The following is a 27668-nucleotide window of genomic DNA, read 5'->3' as shown; positions in this document are numbered from 1 at the left end:
TCTCTATTGGAGATATGATAAAAATGTCATATGAAAAATGTGATAAGAGTTGCATTTTTTTAATTTCAAGTGCGCAGACTTTGTAAGAATGCGTGCATCTCGAGGATTTGACCAAAAATACTACTTTCACTACATTTTTTATACCACATTCGTATCTCCTCCTCCATATTATCATTTTTTTTTAAATTTATATCTACAGTCTGGGATATTTCATTATACCTGTGTGACACATCTTAAGTTCGAATTTGGTAAATTACGAATTCAATACTAATTTATTCTTCAAACCATAACAAATCTATGGTTTACTAAAAAAATAAAAAGTTATTAAAACGTTCAAAAATTAAAATATATAAAAAGAAAATTCATAACTTTGAAATATAAATCAAATTTTCAGCATATATATGCTATTACAACTTTATTTATGCAATAATGTAATGCGAATCTCAGTACACTCCAGATAAGGCAACTTAATTATTTGATAAAGGAAGGAAAAAGTATGAAAAGTTGACTTTTGCTGAACTCTAATTATTTATCCTCTAGTACTTTTGATTATCTGATCATCAGGTGTTATATAAAGCTTTAATTCCTTGAAATCATCCGCATGCAAACTTTGGGTAAATCCAGTACGAACACCGGAAGACATGACAGTTCCTTCAACAGAGCTATGTCCTAGCCCAAGCAGATGCCCGATTTCATGCAAAGCCACGGTTTCCAAGTCATAAGCACCTTCCACAGCCCCCACAGCCCACGGCTCATCGGCGTCGTAGTGGAATCTCCCATTGGTTGGTGCAAATGCATGAGCAAGAGTTCCACCTCGGCCGTCAAATGGGGCCCCATCTCCATGATCTCCCCTGCCAAAACTGATCTTCAGATCCGCGTTTTCGTAGCTTTGAGCTTGACTGAACGAGAAGTGTGTTTCCTGCCCATGTTGCAAAAGCTCGTGTAACTGCGGCCTGAGCCTCAGCTGGGGTGCTTTGATCAAAAGCATAGGTGAGTTGGTACTTAGACGAAGGCCATTTAGGGTTTCTGGAAAAGAAAGAAAAATGAGCAACTGTGTGAGTCGAACCATGTCCGCCACGGTGATGAGGTTGCCTTTTCTTTCCCGATCGCATGGAGGTGGTACCATTAATGATATCTGGGACACCACACCGTGGCATCTGTAAACCAAGAAGCAGTTCATCATTAGGGTTTATAGAGAGAGAGAGAAGTCGAGAGAAATGTAGAGTGAGAGAGAAAGATATTTCTTGTTATATTTCTTAGTTGTTACAGTATTCTGCTTAGAGAGTATTTATACAAGAACATTCTTACACTTGCATACACTTGCTAACTATAACTAACTCTCTTAATCTGATTACAAGTGTCACAATCCTATTTGTTCATTTAACTCTATCATCCCCCCTCAAACTCAGGATTGGGAGGACCACCAAGCATGAGGTTGTGACAGTGAGTGCGGAAGAGGGGTGCACTGAGGCCTTTGGTAAGGATGTCTGCAAACTGTTCACGAGAAGAGACAAACTGCACAAGCAACTGCTGTTTAGCAACCCGTTCACGAACAAAATGAACATCAACTTCAATATGCTTGGTCTTTTGATGTTGAACCGGATTAAATGATAGAGCAATTGCAGACAAATTATCACAGAAAAGAACAGGAACACAAGACATCTGAATGTGCAGGAATGTAAGAAGTTGTTGAATCCAATCAAGTTCAGCAGCAGTGGAGGACATGGCGCGATATTCCGCTTCAGTGGACGATCGAGACACCGTTTGTTGTTTCTTAGAAGACCAGGATATGGGATTGGAGCCCAGGAAAACAACTAACCCGGTTGTAGATCGTCTGTCATTGGGATCGCCAGCCCAGTCAGCATCACTGAAAGCCTTTAAACCAGTGTCACCAGCAGCATATGTAAGACCAGAAGACAAAGTGCCTTTTAAATAACGCAAAATGCGTTTGACAGCAGTGTAGTGAGAGACCATAGGGTTTTGCATAAACTGGGACACTTGATGGACAGAGAATGCAATGTCTGGGCGTGTAAAAGTGAGGTACTGCAGAGCACCAACTATGCTTCTGTATGTACCTGGTTCTGAAAATGGACACCCATCATCCTTCACCAACCGATTATATGGAAGACAGGGAGTATCACACGGTTTACAATCACTCATTTCTGTCTTGTGCAAGAGTTCGTGAATATACTTGGTTTGGGACAAAAACAACCCAGTGGCTGTTCGAGAGATTTGGATCCCCAAGAAATAATGAAGTGGACCCAAATCCTTGATATCAAATTCAGTAGTAAGAGACTGAATAACATGATGTATGGCATCTGTAGCATTCCCAGTTAAGATGATGTCATCCACATAAAGAAGTAAAATCACAATCTCAGAACCAACATACTTCACAAATAGAGAGGAATCAGAATATGTTGTGAGGAACCCGAGAGAGGGAAGGAAAGATGTAAATCTCTCATTCCAGGCCCGTGGGGCTTGCTTTAACCCATACAGCGATTTATGTAACTTGCAAACGAAATGAGGATGCACAGGATCTGTAAAACCAGGTGGTTGGGCCATGTAAACTTCTTCCTGCAGAATGCCATGCAGAAAGGCATTTTTTACATCAAGTTGCCTTAAAGGCCAATGAAACTGAGCAGCTAAGGCCAACACAAGTCTGACCGTAGTAGGCTTGACCACGGGACTGAAAGTCTCTCCATAATCTAAGCCTTCCTCTTGACTGAAACCCTTGGCAACTAACCGAGCTTTGTGGCGTGCAATAGACCCATCAGAATTCTTCTTGATTTTAAAGATCCATTTACACCCTACTAAGTTTTTCTGAGATGGAAGGGAGACTAGAGACCAAGTACCTTGAGAATGAAGAGCATCAATCTCTTCCTTCATAGCAGCCAACCACACAGACGATTTCATAGCAGACTTATAGGTAGCTGGTTCAATCAGTGCCATATCAACATCTCCAGAAGGCTTGGAAGCAACCAACTTACTCAGGAAAACCTTGGGTTTGACTATCCCACTCTTACTCCTTGTTTGCATAGGATGCATATTCAAGGGTGCAATAGGTAACACCACTTGTAAACTCGCAGGACTGAACTCAGGATCCACAGGGAGGGGAGAAGAATCACTTAGTGGAGCAGTAATGGATGGAGAGGGAACACCTGGACTGGAGACAGATTCACTAGACTCGGGGTGTGGAATCACAGATGGAGAAATGGAAGGAGGAGCCCGAGGAATAGGCACCATCAACAGATTCGGAGTAGGAGAGACTGGGTTAAGAACTGAAGACTGAAAAGAGATAGGAGACGAGCTGGAACGTTTGACCATTTGAAGGAGACTGAGATAAGGAAATTCAGTCTCATCAAAGACAACATGACGGGAAACAAAAAAACGCTCTTTTAAAACTTCATAACAAAGATATCCCTTATATTGAGAAGCATACCCCAGAAAAACACATTTGGTTGTCTTAGCTTGAAGTTTAGATGTGTTGTAAGGTCGAAGCAAGGGATAACAAGAACAGCCAAATACCTTAAGATGAGTAATAACAGGAGGATGACCATATAATGCTTGAAATGGAGACTGATTTTGTAAGACTGGAGTTGGCATCCGATTAATTAAGTAAATGGCTGTTTGGCAAGCAAAGGTCCAGAATTTAGAAGGAAGATGGGCATATTGTAACAAGGTGACTGTAGTTTCAATGATATGGCGATGTTTCCTCTCGGCTAACCCATTCTGTTCAGGTGTATAGGGACACGATTTCTGATGTACAATGCCTTTAGAGTGCATAAAGGCTTGGAGCTTAGTGCTAATGTACTTACCCCCCCCCATCAGTTTGAAGTATGTGCACAGAAGAAGAACTGAGTAAATACAAATGCACAGAAGTTAACAAACACAGTATGGAAATCAGACTTATTGTATAGAGGAAATAACCAACAAAAACGAGTGCACTCATCAATGAGAGTAACATAGTATTTATAACCATCAATGGAATTACATGGTGCAGGACCCCAAAGGTCACTGTGAACAATTTCAAATGGTAGGACAGACTTGACATGAGTAGAAGGAAAAGGTAACTTTGTAAACTTGCCCTCGAGACAACTTTGACAGACAGACGAAACAACATCCTTATTACAAGAAATATTGGCTTGTTTAAGGAGGAGGGAAACAATATGATTGGATGGATGTCCTAACCGAGTATGCCACAAATTGGAACTCACAAGCTATCCAAGATAAGCAACAGGTGAAGATGTAGAAGGTGGACAGAAAGCTAAACTGGTAGAGAGTGAATGAATAGGATAGAGTCCATTACTGCAAGGGCCCTTGTACATGATTCTCCCTGTGGCCTTGTCCTGAATCCAGAATGAAAATGCATCAAAGATTAGCCAGCAAATGTTATCCACACAGATCTTATGAACTGACAGTAAATTCTGTGTCAATTTAGGAACATAAAGAAGAGAATTTAATTTGATAGGACTGTGAGAAGTAGTAAGTATAGAACTGCCCATGTGAGAAACACTCAGACCTTCACCATTGGCAGTTTGAACAACTTCATTGCTGGGATATGGAGAAGCTATGGACAGATTGTTAAGATCAGCTGTCATATGAGTAGTAGCCCCAGAATCTGTCAACCATACTTGTGGTGACTGAGAAGTAGAAGCAACAGACCCCATGTGTGAAGGCTGAGAAGAAGGAGAAAACACAATATGCATAGCCTGTAATGAAGACGGTTAAGAACCAGTGAACACAGGAGAACTATGGTATGAGTAACCCTGCATAGGAGCACCTGCCCGCTGAGAAAACTGAGGTCTCATATAATAAGGTCCTTTTTCATTGTAAAAGCAATACCAAGTTGTATGATTGAACTTGCCACAAATCTGACATTGTTGTCTATCAGATGATTTATTTGAACAATAAGGGGCAGTGTGGCCTTCAGCATTACACAATTGACACGTCTGCAAAGGAGGCGCTGATGGATTCCCAAATTGACCAGGAAAAGAACCAAGGACACCAGGAGTAGGTGTAGGCAAGACATGGGATTGAGGATGATACATTGGCCGAGGAGTGTAGTATCGCTGTCCTCCATTGAGTTTGCCTTTACCTCTGTGCTTGTTGACATAAGGCTTGAACCCCCCAGATGCACCATATTGCTGACCCCCAACAGGACTATATGAATGACCACCACCAGAGCCTTTGGACATAGCAGAGGAATTAGTGACTACCATCGCAGAAAGAAAAGGAACAGCAGAATGACTATCGACAATGGTTTCTTCAGCAAGAAGTTGAGACCGGAATTCCTTAATGGTCATAACACTTTCTCTGCCTCGAACAACCGTGCGAAATGTATTATACTCCGGAGGTAACCCATTGAGAGCCAAAATGATAATATCTTCATCAGCAAGAAACACACCAGCAGCAGACAAATAATCCCTAGCTTCTTTGATTCTCTGCAGGTACTGAGTGACAGAGTCTGACCCCTTCTTAATTGTATGAAGATTGGACTTCATCTGGAAAATGCTGGTTTTAGACACAGTAGAGAATTGTTCCTTAAGTCTAGTCCACAAGTCCCGAGAACTAGAACTACCAATCGCACAGGACATAGCCACGGGAGACAAGGTGGCAGTGACAAGTTGCATAAGGGCACGATCATGGAGTTTCCAAACTGTATAGGCATCTGAGTCTGTACCAGATTCATCAACTCGAACAGGACATGGTGTTGACCCATCAACAAACCCCATAATGCCATTACTTTCAAGCAATAATTCCATTTGAAAATGCCAATTGAGATAATTCGAATCATCAAGTTTTACATTGACAGATGTGGAAAGCGTCGAAATAAGAGAAGTAATAGGCGACTGGAGAAGTTGTAATTGAGATGCAGTAACCATTATTGCAGAACTAAAGAGAAGAAGTCAAGAGAGGAAATATCACAAACACCTAGTGTGCACAATCTTGTAGAGCAGAGACGAGAAGATCAAGAAATTCCAAAACCCTAACAAACGAAATTACAGACGAAGAAACAGAATACCAGAACTCAGGAAAGAACACATCAAGAATCTACCGTCGAAAAAGAGAAGGAATCACAGCTGAGAAGAGGAGCGGAAGCAGCCGAGGAATCGAAGAAACACTGTTGAAGCAGCCATGGCGATTGATACCATGTAAACCAAGAAGCAGTTCATCATTAGGGTTTATAGAGAGAGAGAAGTCGAGAGAAATGTAGAGTGAGAGAGAAAGATATTTCTTGTTATATTTCTTAGTTGTTACAGTATTCTGCTTAGAGAGTATTTATACAAGAACATTCTTACACTTGCATACACTTGCTAACTATAACTAACTCTCTTAATCTGATTACAAGTGTCACAATCCTATTTGTTCATTTAACTCTATCAGCATCGTCATTCTCGACACTGTTTCGGCATCCAATGTTCCGGTAGCCTTGAGGTGGTAATTGACTTGGTAGGTTTTGATCACCGACTCCAAGATGTCGTCGAAGTCATCATTATCGGAATAGCTATTCAAATATCCAAATTTTTCAAGGTACCTTTATAGGTCTTGGATGCCTTGGACTTTGTCACCCTTGTGACAGCCCTTGAGATGGTTAAGGAACTCGAATGGTGAAGTCTTTTGGTTGTGTGTTTCTGACGATGTTGCTTGGGAGAGGAGAGAAAGGAGGACGAGGAGAGAAAGGAGGACGAGGAGAGTGACTGTGAAGAGAGAAAGGGTGTTTTGTGATGCCATTGATTATACTAGTAAAGCACTTACGATTAAGCAGATTCAGGATGTTGCAAAAGCTTTGCATTTGGAGGTCTATTTATAGGTCTAATGAGCACCCATACGTCCTCATTATTAATGTCCAAATTGAGATTGAGCTGGGGTTTCATAGCTATATGATCATGACTTTGACTGTGCCTAAGTCTTGAGGTCCGAGATGATGACCCTGGAAAAAAAAAATCCGAGGAACAAAATTTGGAGACTTATTCATATTGGATACGTATAAAACTAGTCACTACAAAGAGAGACTGTCGGAAGATGGGACCTAAATTATAACTAGCGAACATATTTTAATATCGATAAGGATAAAGGTAGGAAGACCAAATTTTTAAACTAAATTTGCAAATCAAATTATGTGTCACTAATAGTAAATAAGCACATTAATTAACACTTAAATAATAATCTAATCATCACCATTCACATCCTTTGGTTTACAAAATTTTGTTTCCCTAGCATATTACCCTACGAATATATTTAACCTCAAGGCATAAGAGAGAAAAGGCTGCCCACATATGTGGCAAATTAGGGTTTTCTGGTCAATTCCATGGAAGTATCATAGAAAAAATGAAGGTACGTATTGCCATATGTCATTATACAAAGTAAAGTGACACTCGTAACATAAACTTTTCTCCACATGCATCGTGACATATGGCGCACCGCTCAGTGTTCCAATCACAATGAAAAAACTCTCATAGAAATTGTGGCAAAATAAAAGATTTAAATGAAATAGAGCTTCTTTGGTTTACGGTGGCATGAAGTTTGGGGTTGGTGTATAGGATATGCTTTGGGTTGATGAATTGCTAGCTACGAAGAAATGGATACTAATTTTTATATTTTGTTCAAATTAAGGGAAGAACAATTTACTTCATAATTTAAAAAAAAAATAGTAGAATGGGGAGGACTAATATATTTTTAACCTAAAAACTTGGACAAGGTTTTTACTTGGCTGTCTAATTTTGTTTTAACATAGATTGACAAGTTTAGTGACAATTCTATTTCAATCAATTCAATCCTAGACATTGTACAAGACTTAAGATATTAAAAGCAAAAGAAAAGAAAAATATGTATATCAATTGTAACAAGCATATTCGTATAACATGTGGGGTAAATAGGGTATGAAGGATTTGTATTTACACGTGTCTTGAAGTAATTTGTCATCCCTCATTATATTCATATCCCATATGTTATAAAATTTCTCTAACACACACCCTTTATTGTGTGGAGATTTTTCAAGCCTAATATATAATCAATACAAATCAGGTGACTTGGAGCATATGCGGTCATTGGGTTTTACATGTAAGACAACATGCTCTTATTCCATAAAAAAAAAAATTGAACATTAATCGTAAAAGCAATTAACAATATAAGTTCACACAGTCATATGATGATGACTTTGACTGTAACGAGGTCTTTTGAGGTTCGAGAAACGACGGCCGTGAAGAAAAAACTAAGAACAAGGCAAGTAAAATCTTAAAATGTAGACCCACATTATTATAAGTTAGGTGTATAAACTAATCATTCTGGGAGAGTGATTGGTGGAAGACTAGAGCAAGATCTAAAAAACAACGCAAGGTTTGTTTTTTCTAGTCAAAGTTAATGTTCCATATATATGTATAACAAAAATTAAAACATAATTTTTTTTTTTTTTTTTTTTTTTTGTGTTGGCATTTTAAACATGAGAAATGTTAAAAAGACTATCTCAAAAGTGGAAGACTCTTCATGGATTCTCTATTACCTTATATTTTTTATACTATGTTTTATAATGTTGCCACGAGAATTAACGTTAAGCCGTGAGATAAAAGAGAGTCCATAAATAATGCTACTTTGCGAGAATCTCTTCTTAGCATTGTTTTAAAACATTTGTAATGCATCTTCCACTTTCTCAATTAGAGAACAGAGATGGTTTTGAGTGCGAGCTAAAACGTTGTTTTGGGCACGTTTCTTACAAATCCATGCAATTTTCTCTTTTACAAATCCATGCACTTAAATTTGGAATATGCTTATGCGTGACATGCAGGTGTGACCACATCAGATTTCTCAAATTACCTAAAATAATCATTTTTTAAAAGAACAAATGTAATTTTTTTTTTTTTTTTTGGTTTAAAGAATAGACTAGCCGGTGGCGAAGCCACAACTATCCATTGTTTCGAGACTGAAAAGACTTACAAAGACATTTCAACCATCTCGTAGCTACCATCGTATATTTCAATAGTACCAGGAATCAAATCCAGAATGAGTCGTGTAAAATACAGTCCTGAAAACCGCTCCATCCACTAGGCCATCACATGATAGTTATAAAAAAAAAAATGCTGACATCTTAATGTAGATATATAAATATATATATTGAACTGTTACTAGCACTCCAAAAATTTCATTTTATACTCCTTACAAGTGTATTTTTTTATTATTATAGAAAGTTTGGATGCAAAATTATATTTCTGCAGTGCCAATAACATTTTTTATTTTTTTGGTCGAGAATAATTTGACGAGTTTAACAATTAAGATTTATTAATATATATTCAATTTAGCCAATTTTGTTTTCTGGTTAGTAGGAAACAAACGGTGAGAATGGCTTCAATTTGCCACTTTTCTGGGAACTTGCAGCTTGCAAGTATTCAACCCAGATATGTACAGAAAAGTACCTCATAGCTCATACCTTGTTTGTTTCTGTTGTACAACTGCATAACAAGTAACAAATTGACTGTACCCTTATGCAAGTTTGCGCAGCGTTCGTCGCATAGGGCACAAAGCATGAATGACTTGATATCGTCTCGGCGAAAATTTGCCTTCGTAGATCCATACGGGTCTCAGTAAGCGTGTAATGGACTCCCGAACCCAACTATGTTCACGCTACTCCGATTACAGAGTAGAGTAGGCAAGTAGTCATGAAGAAAATCCAAGGAATTGAAGAAAACCAAACAAAGAGTTTCGTAAGGTCCTTCTGAATTCGCGCAATTCGGAAACTTGTTAGCTAACCATGAAAGTTAAATACTGAACCTGCTAATTGCAATCTTGCAGCTAAAACACCAAAAATACTACTTATATAATACACAAATCTTCCTATATATGCTTCGTACGAAGAACTGCTTACAACAAGATTTAGGACATAGGATGCAAAGAATCCTAGGTAATTGTCCTAAATCCTATAATATGTCGATTCCAAGAGAATGTACATAAGATGCAACTGAACTCAGCGGGGAAATCGAATTGATTTACATGATTAAAAGATTAACGACTACTGCAGAAAATAAAATTGGCCATCCATTTTGCTTAACATTTCACAAACTGATGAAACTTGGAACGCTTAATAAAAAACCAGACATCGATTCATTATTCATATAAGCTGAGATCATCCATAAAGAATATCTAGCTATAGATAAGTTACAAAGAAATACTTTAACATTCAGTATTTCACCTGCCAACAACGATAATAGAGTTCAGGAAGTTGGTTGAAACCGAATGCATAAATGCAGCACGAAACCAGAAGAAGAGTCTTCCAACTCGCTTATAAGTTATAAAGGTAAAAAAAATGGAGTTCTACATTCAACATATCAAAATTTGGTAAGATATACCTCACTTATGAGAACCATAACCGTTGACACCCAATTTCACTTATGAGGTAAGATATACCTCACTTATGGTAATATATACCTCTTTGATCTCATCATCCCCTTCATCAGAATCCAAAGTAAATCGGCTCTGATTATCAAACTAATGTATTTCTACGCTAAGCGGCTTAAGTCCAACTCAATTCAATCGTAGGCACTAAATAAACTTAAAATATTAAAAGCCTAACACTAACTGATGCTTCGATAGCAAAAGAAATATATATATATATATATGCCAAATTACACTTCGGTCTCTGTAATTTGAGCAATTTTTTCTTATTTCAGTTTTGGCAACTTAAGTCCTACTGTGTGCTTACTTTTGCAATTTTGGTCACAATAGCTTTCTGTTAAAACTGAGACGAAAATTATTTGCATGGCGGCATGTATACATCCTGTGTGTTAGTTACTTTGAATTTAATTTCAAGGACTAATACGTACTTATTATATTTTTCATATAACACTTCTACCACATTTCTAATATAGATAGGACCCACCAATGCATGTGGTTACCATCTTTATTGGAGAGATGATAAAAATGTCATATGAAAAATGTGATAAGAGTAGCATTTTTTAATTTCAAGTGCGTAGACTTTGTAAGAATGCGTATATCTCAAGGGAAAAGGGATTCTGAGCGTTGAAATTGGTAGTAAAATGGAAATAACACTAAAGTAAAATATTGAACGTGCTCTTGTATAATCTTTCAATTTAATCATCAAAGATGCTAGGGTCTAGGATATTTTACTACACTTATAAGTGACACATTTGAAGTTCGAATCTGGTAAATGACGAATTCAATACTAATTTATTCTTCAAACCATAACAAATCTATGGTTTACTAAAAAAATAAAAAGTTATTAAAACATTCAAACATTAAAATATATAAAAAGAAAATTCATAACTTTGATAAAGAAATCAAATTTTCAGCATATATATTTATATGCTGTTGCAACTTTATTGATGCAATAATGTATTGCAAATCTCAGTACACTCCAGGTGAGGCACCATAATTATCTGATAAAGGAAAGAAAAAGTATGAAAAGTTGACTTTTGCTGAACTTTAATTATTTATCCTCTAGTACTTTTGATCATCTGATCATCAGGTGTTATATAAAGCTTTAATTCCTTGAATATCATCCGCATGCAAACCTTGGGTAAATCCAGTACGAACACTGGAAGACATGACAGCTCCTTCAACAGAGCTATGTCCTAGCCCAAGCAGATGCCCGATTTCATGCAAAGCCACGGTTTCCAAGTCATAAGCACCCTCCACAGCCCCCACAGCCCACGGCTCATCGGCGTCGTAGTGGAATCTCCCATTGGTTGGTGGAAATGCATGAGCAAGAGTCCCACCTCGGCCGTCAAATGGGCTCCCATCTCCATGATTTCCCCTGCCAAAACTGATCTTCAGATCCGCGTTTTCGTAGCTTTGAGCTTGACTGAACGAGAAGTGTGTGTTTCCTGCCCATGTTGCAAAAGCTCGTGCAACTGCGGCCTGAGCCTCAGCTGGGGTGCTTTGATCAAAAGCATAGGTGAGTTGGTACTTAGACGAAGGCCATTTAGGGTTTCCGGATAAGAAAGAAAAATGAGCAACTGTGTGAGTCGAAACATTTCCGCCACGGTGATGAGGTTGCCTTTTCTTTCCCGATCGCATGGAGGTGGTACCATTAATGATATCCGGGACACCACACCGTGGCATCGTCATTCTCGACACTGTTTTGGCATCCAAGGTTCCGGTAGCCTTGAGGTGGTAATTGACTTGGTAGGTTTTGATCGCCGACTCCAAGATGTCGTCGAAGTCATCATTATCGGAATAGCTATTCAAATATCCAAATTTTTCAAGGTACCTTTTTAGGTCTTGGATGCCTTGGACTTTGTCACCCTTGTGACAGCCCTTGAGATGGTTAAGGAACTCGAAGGGTGAAGTTTTTTGGTTGTGTGTTTCTGACGATGTTGCTTGGGAGAGGAGAGAAAGGAGGACGAGGAGAGTGACTGTGAAGAGAGAAAGGGTGTTTTGTGATGCCATGGATTATACTAGTAAAGCACTTACGATTAAGCAGATTCAGGATGTTGCAAAAGCCTTGCATTTGGAGGTCTATTTATAGGTCTAATGAGCGCCCATAAGTCTTCATTATGAATGTCAAAATTGAGATTGAGCTGGGGTTTCATAGCTATATGATCATGACTTTGACTGTGCCTAAGTCTTGAGGTTCGAGATGATGACCCTGGAAAAAAAAAATCCGAGGAACAAAATTTGGAGACTTATTCTTATTGGATACGTGTAAAACTGGTCACTACAAAGAGAGACTGTCGGAAGGTGGGACCTAAATTATAAATAGCGAACATATATTAATATCGATAAGGATAAAGGTAGGGAGATCAAATTTTTAAACTAAATTTGCAAACCAAATAATGTGTCACTAATAGTAAATAAGCACATTAATTAACGCTTAATTAATAATCTAATCATCAACATTCACATCTTTTGGTTTACAAAATTTTGTTTCCCTAGCATATTACCCTACGGATATATTTAACCTCAAGGCATAAGAGAGAAAAGGCTGCCCACATATGCGGCAAATTAGGGTTTTCTGGTCAATTCTATGGAAGTATCATAGAAAAAATGGAGATACGTATTGCCATATGTCATTATACAAAGTGGAGTGACACTTGTAACGAAAACTTTTCTCCACATGCATCGCGACATATGGCGCACCGTTTAGTCTTCCAATGACATGTAAGAGAACATGCTCCTATTCCGTAAAAAAAAAAATTTAACATTCATCGTAAAATCAGATAACAATCTAAGTTCACACAGTCATATGAGGATGACTTTGACTGTAACGAGGTCTTTTGAGGTTCGAGAAACGCCGGCCGTGAAGAAAAAACTAAGAACAAGACAAGTAAAATTTTAAAATGTAGACCCACACTATTATAAGTTAGGTGTATAAACTAATCATTCTGGGAGAGTGATTGGTGGAAGACTAGAGCAAGATCTAAAAAACAACGCAAGGTTTGTTTTTTCTAGTCAAAGTTGATGTTCCATATATATGTATAACAAAAATTAAAACATAATTTTTTTTTTTTTTTTTGGCATTTTAAACATGAGAAATGTTAAGAAGACTATCTCAAAAGTGGACGACTCTCTATGGATTCTCTGTCACCTCATATTTTTTACACAATATTTTATAATGTTTACACGATAATTAACGTTAAACTGTGAGATAAAAGAGAATCCATAAAGAATGCTACTTTGCGAGAATCTCTTCTTAGCATTGTTTTAAAACATTTGTAATGCATCTTCCACTTTCTCAATTAGAGAACAGAGATGGTTTTGAGTGCGAGCTAAAACGTCGTTTTGGGCACGTTTCTTACAAATCCATGCAATTTTCTCTTTTACAAATCCATGCACTTAAATTTGGAATATGCTTATGCGTGACATGCAGGTGTAACCACATCAGATTTCTAAAATTACCTAAAATAATCATTTTTTAAAAGAACAAATGTAATTTTTTTTTTTGGTTAAAGAATAGACTAGCTGGTGGCGAAGCCACAACTATCCATTGTTTCGAGACTGAAAAGACTTACAAAGGCATTTCAAACATCTCGTAGCTACCATCGTGTATTTCAATAGTACCAGGAATCAAATCCAGAATGAACCATATGAAATACAGTCCTGAAAACTGCTCCAACGACTAGGTCATCACGTGATAGTTATAAAAAAAAAATGCTGACATCTTAATGTAGATATCTATATATATATATATATATATTTGAACTGTTACTAGCACTCCAAAAATCTCATTTTATACTCCTTACAAGTGTATTTTTTTAATTATAGAAAGTTTGGATGCAAAATTATATTTCTGCAGTGCCAATAACTTTTTTTTTTTTTTGGTCGAGAATAATTTGACGAGTTTAATAATTAAGATTTATTAATAAATATATTCAATTTAGCCAATTTTGTTTTCTGGTTAGTAGGAAACAAGCGATGAGAATGGCTTCAATTTGCCAACTTTCTGGGAACTTGCAGCTTGCAAGTATTCAACCCAGATATGTACAGAAGAGTACCTCATAGCTTATACCGTGTTTGTTTCTGTTGTACAATTGCATAACAAGTAACAAATTGACTGTACCCTTATGCAAGTTTGCGCAGTGTTCGTCGCAGGGCACAAAGCATGAATGACTTGATATCGTCTCGGCGAAAATTTGCCTTCGTAGATCCATACGGGTCTCAGTAAGCGTGTAATGGACTCCCGAACCCAACTATGTTCACGCTACTCCGATTACAGAGTAGAGTAGGCAAGTAGTCATGAAGAAAATCCAGGGAATTGAAGAAAACCAAACAAAGAGTTTCGTAAGGTCCGTCTGAATTCGCGCAATTCGGAAACTTGTTAGCTAACCATGAAAGTTAAATACTGAACCTGCTAATTGCAATCTTGCAGCTTAAACACCAAAAATACTACTTATATAATACCCAAATCTTCCTATATATCCTTCGTACGAAGAACTGCTTACAACTAGATTTAGGACACAAGATGCAAAGAATCCTAGCTAATTGTCCTAAATCCTATAATATGTCGATTCCAAGAGAATGTACATAAGATGCAACTGAACTCAGCGGGGAAATGGAATTGATTTACATGATTAAAAGATTAACGACTACTGCAGAAAATAAAATTGGCCATCCATTTTGCTTAACATTTCACAAACTGATGAAACTTGGAACGCTTAATAAAAAACCAGACATCGATTCACTTTCAAAATCTCAGTTTATCAAAGCTTGAAGAACTGTTACATCATTTTCCAAATCCCTACTCATTATTCATATAAGCTGAGATCATCCATAAAGAATATCTAGCTATAGATAAGTTACAAAGAAATACTTTAACATTCAGTATTTCACCTGCCAACAACGATAATAGAGTTCAGGAAGTTGGTTGAAACCGAATGCATAAATGCAGCACGAAACCAGAAGAAGAGTCTTCCAACTCGCTTATAAGTTATAAAGGTAAAAAAAATGGAGTTCTACATTCAACATATCAAAATTTGGTAAGATATACCTCACTTATGAGAACCATAACCGTTGACACCCAATTTCACTTATGAGGTAAGATATACCTCACTTATGGTAATATATACCTCTTTGATCTCATCATCCCCTTCATCAGAATCCAAAGTAAATCGGCTCTGATTATCAAACTAATGTATTTCTACGCTAAGCGGCTTAAGTCCAACTCAATTCAATCGTAGGCACTAAATAAACTTAAAATATTAAAAGCCTAACACTAACTGATGCTTCGATAGCAAAAGAAATATATATATATATATATATATATATATGCCAAATTACACTTTGGTCTCTGTAATTTGAGCAATTTTTTCTTATTTCAGTTTTGGCAACTTAAGTCCTACTGTGTGCTTACTTTTGCAATTTTGGTCACAATAGCTTTCTGTTAAAACTGAGACCAAAATTATTTGCATGGCGGCATGTATACATCTGTGTGTTAGTTATTTTGAATTTAATTTCAAGGACTAATACGTACTTATCATATTTTTTATATAACATTTCTACCACATTTCTAATATAGATAGGACCCAACAATGCATGTGGTTACCATCTTTATTGGAGAGATGATAAAAATGTCATATGAAAATGTGATAAGAGTAGCATTTTTTAATTTCAAGTGTGTAGACTTTGTAAGAATGCGTGCATCTCAAGGGAGAAGGGATTCTGAGCGTTAAAATTGGCATTTGACCAAAAATAATATTTTCACTACATTTTTTAAACCACATTGGTAATTATCATTTTTTGTTTGTTTTAAAATTTATATCTACACGTGTGGGCCGGCTTCATCTAGTTTAGGACCAATTACGCTTTACAGTTTGCATCCATAGTTTGGGTAGTAAAATGGAAACAACACAAAAGTAAAATATTGAACGTACTCTTGTATAATCTTTCAATTTAATCATCAAAGTTGCTACGGTCTAGGATATTTTACTACACTTATAAGTGACACATCTTAAGTTCGAATCTGGTAAATGACGAATTCAATACTAATTTATTCTTCAAACCATAACAAATCTATGGTTTACTAAAAATGTAGAAAGTTACTAAAACGTTCAAACATTAAAATATATAAAAAGAAAATTCATAATTTTGATAAAGAAATCAAATTTTCAGCATATATATTTATATGCTGTTACAACTTTATTGATGCAATAATGTATTGCAAATCTCAGTACACTCCAGGTGAGGCACCATAATTATCTGATAAAGGAAAGAAAAAGTATGAAAAGTTGACTTTTGCTGAACTTTAATTATTTATCCTCTAGTACTTTTGATTATCTGATCATCAGGTGTTATATAAAGCTTTAATTCCTTGAATATCATCCGCATGCAAACCTTGGGTAAATCCAGTACGAACACCGGAAGACATGACAGCTCCTTCAACAGAGCTATGTCCTAGCCCAAGCAGATGCCCGATTTCATGCAAAGCCACGGTTTCCAAGTCAAAAGCACCCTCCACAGCCCCCACAGCCCACGGCTCATCGGCGTCGTAGTGGAATCTCCCATTGGTTGGTGCAAAAGCATGAGCAACAGTCCCACCTCGGCCGTCAAATGGGGCCCCATCTCCATGATCTCTCCTGCCAAAACTGATCTTCAGATCCGCGTTTTCGTAGCTTTGGGCTTGACTGAACGAGAAGTGTGTGTTTCCTGCCCATGTTGCAAAAGCTCGTGCAACTGCGGCCTGAGCCTCAGCTGGGGTGCTTTGATCAAAAGCATAGGTGAGTTGGTACTTAGACGAAGGCCATTTAGGGTTTCCGGATAAGAAAGAAAAATGAGCAACTGTGTGAGTCGAACCATTTCCGCCACGGTGATGAGGTTGCCTTTTCTTTCCCGATCGCATGGAGGTGGTACCATTAATGATATCGGGGACACCACACCGTGGCATCGTCATTCTCGACACTGTTTTGGCATCCAAGGTTCCGGTAGCCTTGAGGTGGTAATTGACTTGGTAGGTTTTGATCGCCGACTCCAAGATGTCGTCGAAGTCATCATTATCGGAATAGCTATTCAAATATCCAAATTTTTCAAGGTACTTTTTTAGGTCTTGGATGCCTTGGACTTTGTCACCCTTGTGACAGCCCTTGAGATGGTTAAGGAACTCGAATGGTGAAGTTTTTTGGTTGTGTGTTTCTGACGATGTTGCTTGGGAGAGGAGAGAAAGGAGGACGAGGAGAGTGACTGTGAAGAGAGAAAGGGTGTTTTGTGATGCCATTGATTATACTAGTAAAGCACTTATGATTAAGCAGATTCAGGATGTTGCAAAAGCTTTGCATTTGGAGGTCTATTTATAGGTCTAATGAGCACCCATAAGTCCTCATTATTAATGTCGAAATTGAAATTGAGCTGGGGTTTCATAGCTATATGATCATGACTTTGACTGTGCCTAAGTCTTGAGGTTCGAGATGATGACCCTGGAAAAAAAAATCCGAGGAACAAAATTTGGAGACTTATTCTTATTAGATACGTATAAAACTAGTCACTACAAAGAGAGACTGTCGGAAGGTGAGACCTAAATTATAACTAGAGAACATATTAATATCGAGAAGGATAATGGTAGGTAGACCAAATTTTTAAACTAAATTCTTAATTAATAATTCAAACATCAACATTCACATACCTTGGTTTACAAAATTTTGTTTCCCTAGCATATTACCCTATGGATATATTTAACCTCAAGGCATGAGAGAGAAAAGGCCCCCACATATGCAGCAAATTAGGATTTTCTGGTCAAGTCTATGGAAGTATCATAGAAAAAATGAAGGTACATATTGTCATATGTCATTATACAAGTGGAATGACACTTGAAAAAAAAAAACTTCTCTCCACTTGCATCACGACATATGATGCACCGTCCAATGTTCTAATCACAATAAAAAAACTCTTCTAGAAATTGTGGCAAAATAAAAGATTTAAATGAAATAGAGCTTCTTTGGTTTACGGCGGTGGTATGAAGTTTGGGGTTGGCGTTTAGGATATGCTTTGGTTGGATGAATTGCTAGCTACGAAGAAATGGATACTAATTTTTATATTTTGTTCAAATTAAAGGAAGAACAATTTACTTCATAATTTAAAAAAAAAAATAGTAGAATGGGGAGGACTAATACATTTTTAACCTAAAAACTTGGACAAGGTTTTTACTTGGCTGTCTAATTTTCCTTCAATATAGATTGACAAGTTTAGTGACAATTCTATTTCAATCAATTCAATACTAGACATTGTACAAGACTAAAGATATTAATAGCAAAAGAAAAAAAATATGTATATCAATTGTATATTCGTATATCCCCTCTGCACACTACATGTGAGCTAAATAGAGTATGAAACATTTGTATTTACACGTGTCTTGAAGCACTCTGTCATCCTTTATTATATTCATAACCCATATGTTATAAAAAATTTTCTAACACACACCCTCTCTTGTGTGGAGATTTTTCAAGCTTAATACATAGCCAATGCAAATCGGATGACTTGGAGCATGTGCGGCCATTGGGTTTCACATGTAAGACAACATGCTCCTAAGCCATACAAAAAAAATTGAACATCCACCGTAAAATCAGTTGACAATATAAATTTACAGATTATCGTAATTAACGTATCATATTCAAGTTGCCCTTTTGTTTGCTGTTTAATAAGAAACAAATGGTGGAAATGACTTGGGTTTTCCATGCATAATTTTCTTGGGAAATTGCAGGATATGTACAGAATTGACTGTAAATACAAAACAAATTGACAATACATTAGATGCAGTGGAGTTTCACAAAGATTTACTACCGAATTAGGAATTGGGAAAGTTGTTCAGCAGAACATGATCGTTGCATAATATAGTCGTGTTCCTCAAACATCAAAGTTAACACGTTCAACAAATAGAAGGCTAGACATGTTAACACGTTCAACAAATAGAAGGCTAGACATCCACATATTTCTTAAAAAGTATCTATTGATGCACAAAATCTGGTGGCTCTTTGGGTGAACGTAAAGTGTGGTGTAGTGATCTTCGCGAGGGCGATTCGGTCACTAGGTGATGATGATATGTAAAAAGATAACAATACATAAGTAGATACAAAATGTACGTCGCTCACCATAAATTAGGCTATGTTCAGGAAGTTAGAAGAATCTCATTGGTAATTTGTATATGTTGGGGGAAAAACTCAGTAGGTAATAGACAAATATCAATGAAATTGAAAGTGATATTGTAATATGTATATTTTTTTTTTGTCAAAATAGTAATACATATATTACTATAACAAAATTGCAGAGTTATAATTAATGATAAAACTCTCGTTAATTAATTGCTAATTAAATCAAGATTGAGTTGGGTCTTCCATTGTAATATGATAATGACTTTGACTGTAACGAGGTCTTTTGAGGTTCGAGAAACAATGGCCTTAAAGAAAAAACTAAGGACAAGACAAGTACAATTTTAAGATGTCGACCCCCTCTTATAAGTTAGGTATATAAACTAATCATTCTGGGGGAGTGATTGGTGGAAGATTAAAGCAAGGTCTAACCTTTAAAATTTAAAAAAAAAAATTAAAAGGTATTAACTATTTTGGAGTAGAATGTCCACCTGTAAACTCAAAAGGCGAAGGGTCATACACTCTACGAGAATAAGGCGTATAAGTACCACAACGGATGAGAAAGATGAGACTATTTTAAAAGTGTGACTCTTCATGGATTTTTTGCCACATCATGTTTTTTCATAATAAAATAATGTTGACACGAGAATTGACGTTAAACAGTAAAATGAAAAAAAAATCATAAAAAAATGCGACTTTACGAGAATATCCTTAGCATTTCCCTTTAAACATTTCTAATGTGTCTTCCAATTTCTCATTTATAGATCAGAGATGATTTTGGGTGCGAGTTAAAACGCCGTTTTGGGCAGATTTCTTACAAATACATTCAATTTTCTTTTTGACAAATCCATGCACTTGAATTTGGAATATGTTCACGAGTGACATGCAGGTGTAACCACATTAGATTTCTAAAATTACCTAAAATAATCATTTTTAAAAAGACCAATTTTTTTTTTAATGAAAAAAAGGGACCAGTTGAGCTACCATCATGTGTTTCAGTAGCATCAGGAATCAAATCCAAAATGAGCTCGGTGATATCCAAACCTGAAATTCGCTCCACCCACTAGACCACCGCGTGATAGTTATAAAAACAAGCGCCGACATCATATAGTTATGTCATGTTTGTTCTCTATGTTGCCAATAATTAATGTTGACATTTTTTTTAACTGTTATTAATACTCTAAAAACTTCATTCTACATTCCTCACAATAATTTTTTTTTTCTTCTAATTATAGAAAGTTTAGCTGCAAAATATTATTTTTGCAGTGCCGATAACATTTTTTTTTTTTGACGAGTTTAACAATTAATTTATTAATTTATATTCATTTAAGCCAATTTTGTTTTCTGGTTAGTAAGAAACAAACGGTGGGAACGGCTTCAATTTGCCACTTTTCTGGGAACTTGCAGCTTTCAAGCAGTAAACCCAGATATGCACAGGAGTACCTCATACCTTGTTTGTTTCTGTTGTACAACTACAAAACAAGTAACAAATTGACTGTACCCTTTTGCAAGCTTGGTCAGTGTTCGTTATATAGGAAGAAGGATTCTCTCCCCTCTTTTTTCCCCTCTCTTTCTCTCCCCTTCTATTTAAACGGTCACGGTTAAGCCACGTCAACATTTTATATTAAATTTTTATAGAAAGGGAAAGACAAAATAGAGAGTGATAGGGGGGATGGACAGGGATGAAAAAAGAAGGGAAGAGAATCCTAATCCGTTATATAGAAGCACAAATCATGAATGACTTAAAATCGTCTCGGCGAAAATTTGCCTTCGTAGATCCATACGGAATGGACTACCAAACCCAACCATGTTTACGCTACTCCGATTACAGAGTAGAGTAGGCAAGAAGTCATGAAGAAAATCCAGGAAATTGAAGAAAACCAAACAAAAAGGTGGAGTTTCGTAAGGTCCTTCTGAATCCGCAATTCGGAAACTTGTTAGCTAACCATGAAAGTTAAATACTGAACCTGGTCCTGTGCAATCTTGCAGCTTAAACACCAAAAATACTACTTATATACTAAAAAATATTCCTATATGTCCTTCGTACGAAGAACTTATGTCGATTCCAAGAGAATGTACATAAGATGCAACTGAACTCAGCAGCGAAATCGAATTGAGTTACATGATAAAAGATTACCAACGCAACTACTGAAGAAAATTAAATTGGCCATCCATATTGCTTAACATTTTACAAAACTGATGAAACTTGGAACGCTTAATAAAAAAAAACCAGACATCGATTCACTTTCACGATATCAATTTAGAAAAGATTTATGAAACTTAATGCCATTTGAGATCAAAGATTGAAGAACTGCTACATCATTTTCCAAATCCCTACTCATCAACCATACAAGCTGAGCTCACCCATGAAGACTATCTATCTATATGGAAGTTACAAAGAACTACTTATCAGTATTTCACCCTGCCAACAACGCTCATCAAGTTCAGGAAGTCTGTTGAAACTGAATGCATAAATGCAGCACGAAACCGGAAGAAGTCTTCCAACTCGCTTATAAATTCTAAGGGTACAAAAAATGAAGTTCTAGATTCAGCATATCAAAATTTGGTAAGATATACCTCACTTATGAGAACCAAAACCGTTGACACCCAATTCCACTTCGCCGGCTTTCTGCATTGCCGAATTCCCCTCCTCTTTAATCTCATCATCGCCATCATCAGAATCCAAAGTAAATTGGCTCTGATTATCAAACTGATGTATCTCTGCGCCAAGCGGTTTATAGTGCAAAACATCACCCCGAAATCCACCACGCTTCCTAGCAATAATCGAGTACACTCCCACAAGCACAACCACCATAAAAGCAAGATGGCAGTTAAACTGAAGCGTGACGATGGCTCTAGCCCTGTGATACTCAGGGTGCCCCTTGCATTTCACAGTGTAATTCCCTCTACTCTTTTCGTGCAACGAGCATCCGTGCGCCACGAAGTTGGTGTACAAAGAAATACCCATTTGCAGAAACCACATTCCCTGCAGAACCAGCCCAACCCCACGAGCCAATTTCGGATAATTCGATTTGGGGTTGTTGAATTCAAGCATTGTAGAAAATATACACACAGCAATCGGCACAAGCAGCAGATCAAAGTACCGATTCTCGATTCCAAAAGTGTCTTTTCTTTGCATGTAAAACATTAAAAATTCTTCAACGAAAGCGAAAAGACCGACCAAACTAAGCAACGAACAAGGTAGAGCTGAATTCGTGAAATTTACCACAAGACCCGTAATTGCGTAGAGCAAGAACAGCGACGCGATCGCCAGCACTTGCAATTGCATAGCTGAGCCGACTGGATCCGCTGAGTCGAGCGCGTCAAAGAACGAAACCAAAGAGTTCAAGATGAACAGCAACGAAATAACGGCGGCGGCCAGGTAATAAATCGACGACGACAGAGACTGGGTTTTCGCTTTCGACTGCGCCATCGGGGGACGAATCGGAGGTTGAGGCGGCGACGGCGGAGATGAATCTGAATCTGGGTTTTGGATTGAGGAGGAAATGGCTTCGTACGCGCCTATTAAGATCAGGCAGCCGCCTGCGGCGGCGAAGGTGAGAAACCCCATGTGCTTGATCTTCGGATTGGTGTTTTTTTTTTTTTACCTTGTCAGTGCAGAGACGTTGAGGGGCTCCAATTCCAACGGAGGGTTCGGATTTCTGAAGCGGTCGGGCGGTTGGTGTTGCTGGCGTGCGTCGACATGTCGGACTCTTTCGGAATTGTTTAATCGATGATGATGTTTCAGCTGACAATTCTCGGAGGAATCTGACTTTTCGGTTGGACTATTTGCATTTCGGAATGTGCTCTCCGCTGCTTCCGCGAACCTGTGGACTAGCTGGGTGGGCTTCCGTTAGTCCAACTGTTTTGCGGTCAAGTCCAGTTGTGAAGCCCAGCACTTATGGGCTTCTTGATTTGTTGTTGGCCCTTTCTAAACTCGACAAATATTTGTGTGTTTTGTTGAATATAAGTCTCAGATCAGAAAATTAAGAAACAGACCTTTTATGTAAAAGGATTCTCATTTTTTTCAAAAAATAGAGATTAGGTATGGGGCTCACTTCACATCAAATTTTAACGATTCGAACTGTCTATTTTTAAAGTCTCGATCAATAGATCATCCTTGCAAAAATTTAATTCAATCTGAAACTATTTGCCTATTTAATGATCAAGATAAAATTTCATTGTTTCTTCTATAACAAAGTATTCGTTAATTTCTAATGAACTTAATTAGATGTCTTAAACATTTCTGATTTAGCTAATATTTTACAAGGATGATTTATGAGGTGCAACTTGAAAAATAGGCCGTTCGGATCGTTAAAGTTTGATATGGTGTGAACCCCACAACTAATCTCTATTTTTATAACTAATCCCCATTTTTATAAAAATATAGGAATCCCTTCCTATCAATATGTCTTTAATCTGGGATGATGCCGGTGTTAGAAGTGAACAAGTGACCTATGTCTCTGATTGTTTGACACGCTTATGGTTGTGGGTCCTATGACTAGTGACCTGTTAGTGTTGTATAAGCTCCAAGTGGACAATTGATGTGAATTTCTCCAAAAATAAATAAAGTGAATAAAAATGGATAAGAAAACAAAAAGCCAGTTGAGAAAAAACGTGGGCCGGATAAGGTAGATAGAGGCATTATTTAGAATTAAAGTGATAACGGATAAGGCCCAAAACCATGTTGGGGGACCCACTCACGGGCCAGGAAGAAGCTACAATCAAGCGCATGCAAACTCTTCGGTCATCTGTGCAACTTTTTTTTCTTAATTTTAATTTTCCACCTTTTTTTTTTTCATTTTTTAGAATATTTCTTAAAACATCTCATTTTTTTAATAAATTTGAAGATTTATTTGCATCTATTTATTTAGAGCTGGCAATTTCTTAGACAACCAGTTATCTGACGTAAAATGAAATGCCATAAAAATAACGAGTTTCAGGTCAATTAGTTAATGAGTTGGGTCATTAACGGGTAATTCGTTAAAACTCATTAACATGTAAGGTCATTATCAAGTCACCTATTAAGACCCATTTAGATAGTAAGTTCAATACAACCCAACTCGTTAAAATAATGAATATGATACGAAAACAACAAGATCAGATTTTCAAACCTATCTATATTGTTTATGAGGAAAATAAGAAATTTTGACCAAAACAGAAAAGAAGAAAAAGAGAGACCGGCGGTTATATCCGCTACACCCGCTTGCAGAGGATACACCTCCCTGTGTGGCGAGCCCTCACAACTGGTAGTTGGGGGATCGGTCAGCCCGTAAGATTACGGGTATAAATTGCACATGCCCGTACAGTATTATGCTCATCTCCTTCTTTCCATCTCTCTGCACAAAGACCACAACAAAAAACCGACAGAGTCCGATGACGACGACGACGACGACGATGATCAAAGGTCTTGTTCACTTCGTGTTCGCAGTCTACTTGGTTTCTCTACCGTCGGGTATCCAACTGCCTGTGGATGGGCGGGTTCTCTTGCTGAAAAAACCCGACCCGGAAAATGCTGCCGCCACTGCTCGTTGGTTGGTCGCTCAGAATTCCTGGGGCGTCTTGAAGTAAGAATCTGTTTACTTTCTTCTCGTAATTTCGTGTTGTTTCTGTTGGTTTTTTTTTACTTTTTACTGTCGTGGGAAGATTGCTTTCGGTTAATTTGGGGGCTTTTTGGCTATGATTATGTTGGCTGATTCGAGAACCAAATTAGTGTGATTTTAATTTGGTTCTTATTGGTCAAATTGGAGATCTGATTTCGAAGCTCATGTGTTTGTGATGAAATTCAAACATGTTTGGGTGTTGTAGAATCTTACTTGCTTGTAAATTGGTTCTTAGAAAGTGCTTTTAGCGACAGTAAGAATTAAAAGTGCTTCTGGTTACGGAAGCACTTGTTGGGGTCGTTTATGATTGCTTATCTAAGAAGCACTTTAGTTCATAAGCGTTTATAAACTCTTTTAGAATTCAATTTAAAATGACTGAAAGCCAGAAATGTTTTTGAGTTCCAAAAGTAGTTTCTAGGTTCCAGTTATGCGATTCTTGTAGGAAGCATTTCAAGTGCTTTTGCAGGATTCACATGCATTTTTCCTAAAGATTGGTTCCAAAAACATTTTCACAAAAACCGTTTTCTGTTATTTTAAAAGCAGTTCCAAACGAGCCGTACGTTAGAAGTGTTTTCATTAGAAAGTAGTTGATATTTTCTTTAAAATCCCAAGTGCTCCTTGAAAAATATCGACTAAGTTTTTTTACGAAAAATATTTTTGTTTGGAAGCTTAGACATTTGATGCTTGCTTGTGATTTGTTTTTCTTTCACAGTACTATCTCAAGTGAATTGGGAGGAGCACCCTTCGGGTAAGATTTCTTATTTTTTCTTGTTATATATATGATCGCGTTAGATATACTACCGAATGCTAATGCTAGTATCTATGTCTAGTTTCCGCCCTCATAAGTACAAGTTTAGGTACAACTGCAAAAGCGAAATATTTTGCAGGGTTCACTTGAGGCAAGACATACAATCCTAGTGTTTAGTTTCCTTTCTTTGTTTTAGTACTTGTGCCCTGTAGGAGGATCGAGTTTACATAAAGAAGAAAATTACCACCAGTAGGACAGTGTGCGTATTGCATAATGCAGTTTTCTTCGCTCTGCGATTCTTGTTTGAAAAGATCCATTTGTTATGCCTTTCCGCACAATAGCGCTCTATGTTTGCCTCAAACTCTTGTATCTCAGATGGTTAATGAAACCTCTATATCATTACAACAACTATGATGTTTCTCGGATAAAATAATTTTGAAAATACGATGCAGGAATGTGGTTTCATTTAGCGATGGAGAACCTGGAAACGGCCGTGGTATCCCTTACTTCTACTTGACAACTCTTGATCCGACTGCAAGAAACGCACTGAATGATCCAAGAGCTTCGTTGACAATTAGTGAGCATCCTATTGGAACCTGCGGCAAGAGAGACCCAGAGAATCCCACTTGTGCAAAGCTTACACTTAACGGGAAGGTGTGTTGCACCAGAGAATTTATTTATTATCCATATTTTCCCGAGGAGGAGGATAAATCGCATTAATTATCGTTAACCTGGGATGCATGATATTTTTGCAGCTGAAGCTTGCGGATCCCAAAGAAACAGAATTTGCTATAAGTGCCTTGTTCACAAAGCATCCGGAGATGAAGGGTAATACTAAATACACAAATATCACACACAACCTGCGGTTCTTTCGTAATTTCAGTTTTTCGTTTTATCTCTTGCTCAGCTAATTAAGTGATTTTTGTTTTTGTTGGATGGTTAACAGACTGGCCCAAGGGTCACAACTTCCAGTTCTTCAAATTGGACATCGAGAATATCTTTCTGATCGATTGGTTTGGCGGTCCAAAACCTCTCACAGTCGATCAGTACCTTCATCTCAAAACGTGAGTGTTAAAGCATATCTCGTCCGCAATAGCTAAAACGTAGCCTCATGCTTTCATATCTGAATGAAAAAACTTACTTTCCCGTCTTCAAGCCTTCAATTTAAAAGTTTATGTTTGCTTTTCGACTTACTGAAAACGAATCTCTGCAATCTACAGGACAGAGAACGCCTTGATTCGAGGATTACTCGTGATCTAACTGTAATTCCTCTTGTATGTTTATGAGCTGGATGGATCTGCATTCAAATTGTGCATAATAACTCTGTTGTAAATCACAGGAGACAATTGTAATTATATATAATCATCCATGTAAGTTCTGTAAATCGTTCACGCAATTGCGCATAATTTGTCTGTACAAGGAACTGTATTTTTCTTTCTGCTTTCTGTGGTTTAAGCTTAAAATGCAACTCGCTCTTTGTAATGATGATTTGTGGTTGATTTAAAACGAGTAGTCCGGATTTCTCGAACCTTCAGCTCTCGACTGCGAGATTTGAAGAGGATCTTGATTCGAATCACGCAATGACCTGTATGAATTCTCACAGAATTTTGAAGGCGTTCACTTAGTAACCCTTAGCAAACACAACATTATCTAAAATTGTTTTACCCTCGTTTAAACAAAAAGGTTATTGGAACAACTGTTGACCTTGACCTTTCTTACTATATATAGAAAAGTCATATGGCTTTGATTTAGGGATAAATTTTTCAGTGCCGGGAATGTGATCCGATATATCAAGTGTCA

The 27668-nt window shown here is 37.3% G+C and overlaps 4 protein-coding genes and 1 pseudogene across 5 annotated transcripts; 1 reads left to right on the top strand and 4 right to left on the bottom strand.

The window, feature by feature from the left end:
* Window positions 1-560: 560 nt before the first annotated feature.
* Window positions 561-6732, bottom strand: LOC125474829 (annotated as a pseudogene).
* A 4519-nt stretch (window positions 6733-11251) lies between these two features.
* On the bottom strand, window positions 11252-12461 carry LOC125474828 (metalloendoproteinase 2-MMP-like). Its single transcript, XM_048578931.1, has one exon. It carries the CDS (start codon window positions 12394-12396, stop codon window positions 11470-11472), a length of 927 nt encoding a protein of 308 aa, XP_048434888.1. The 5' UTR covers window positions 12397-12461; the 3' UTR covers window positions 11252-11469.
* A 4047-nt stretch (window positions 12462-16508) lies between these two features.
* LOC125474827 (metalloendoproteinase 2-MMP-like) lies at window positions 16509-17675 on the bottom strand. The gene has a single exon (XM_048578929.1). The coding sequence runs from the start codon at window positions 17651-17653 to the stop codon at window positions 16727-16729; it is 927 nt and encodes a 308-aa protein (XP_048434886.1). The 5' UTR covers window positions 17654-17675; the 3' UTR covers window positions 16509-16726.
* A 4420-nt stretch (window positions 17676-22095) lies between these two features.
* LOC125475017 lies at window positions 22096-23088 on the bottom strand. The gene has a single exon (XM_048579347.1). It carries the CDS (start codon window positions 23086-23088, stop codon window positions 22096-22098), a length of 993 nt encoding a protein of 330 aa, XP_048435304.1.
* A 1600-nt stretch (window positions 23089-24688) lies between these two features.
* Window positions 24689-27396, top strand: LOC125474824 (protein CREG1-like). Of its 2 annotated transcripts, XM_048578925.1 has the most exons (6): window positions 24697-25084; window positions 25833-25868; window positions 26321-26522; window positions 26624-26696; window positions 26815-26932; window positions 27089-27396. In XM_048578925.1, the coding sequence occupies exons 1-6, from the start codon at window positions 24831-24833 to the stop codon at window positions 27126-27128; spliced, it is 723 nt and encodes a 240-aa protein (XP_048434882.1). In that variant the 5' UTR covers window positions 24697-24830; the 3' UTR covers window positions 27129-27396. The 2 variants fall into 2 exon arrangements, with proteins under 2 accessions (XP_048434883.1, XP_048434882.1); XM_048578926.1 differs by lacking the exon at window positions 25833-25868 and having other exon boundaries at window positions 24689-25084.
* The last annotated feature ends 272 nt before the right edge of the window (window positions 27397-27668 follow it).

The sequence above is a fragment of a genome, unplaced genomic scaffold (assembly GCF_019419815.1).
Source record: "Pyrus x bretschneideri cultivar Hongxiangsu unplaced genomic scaffold, Pyrus_bretschneideri_v1 Contig13, whole genome shotgun sequence".
NCBI classification, from domain to species: Eukaryota; Viridiplantae; Streptophyta; class Magnoliopsida; order Rosales; family Rosaceae; genus Pyrus; species Pyrus x bretschneideri.
This window is presented reverse-complemented; position numbering and strand designations above follow the sequence as displayed.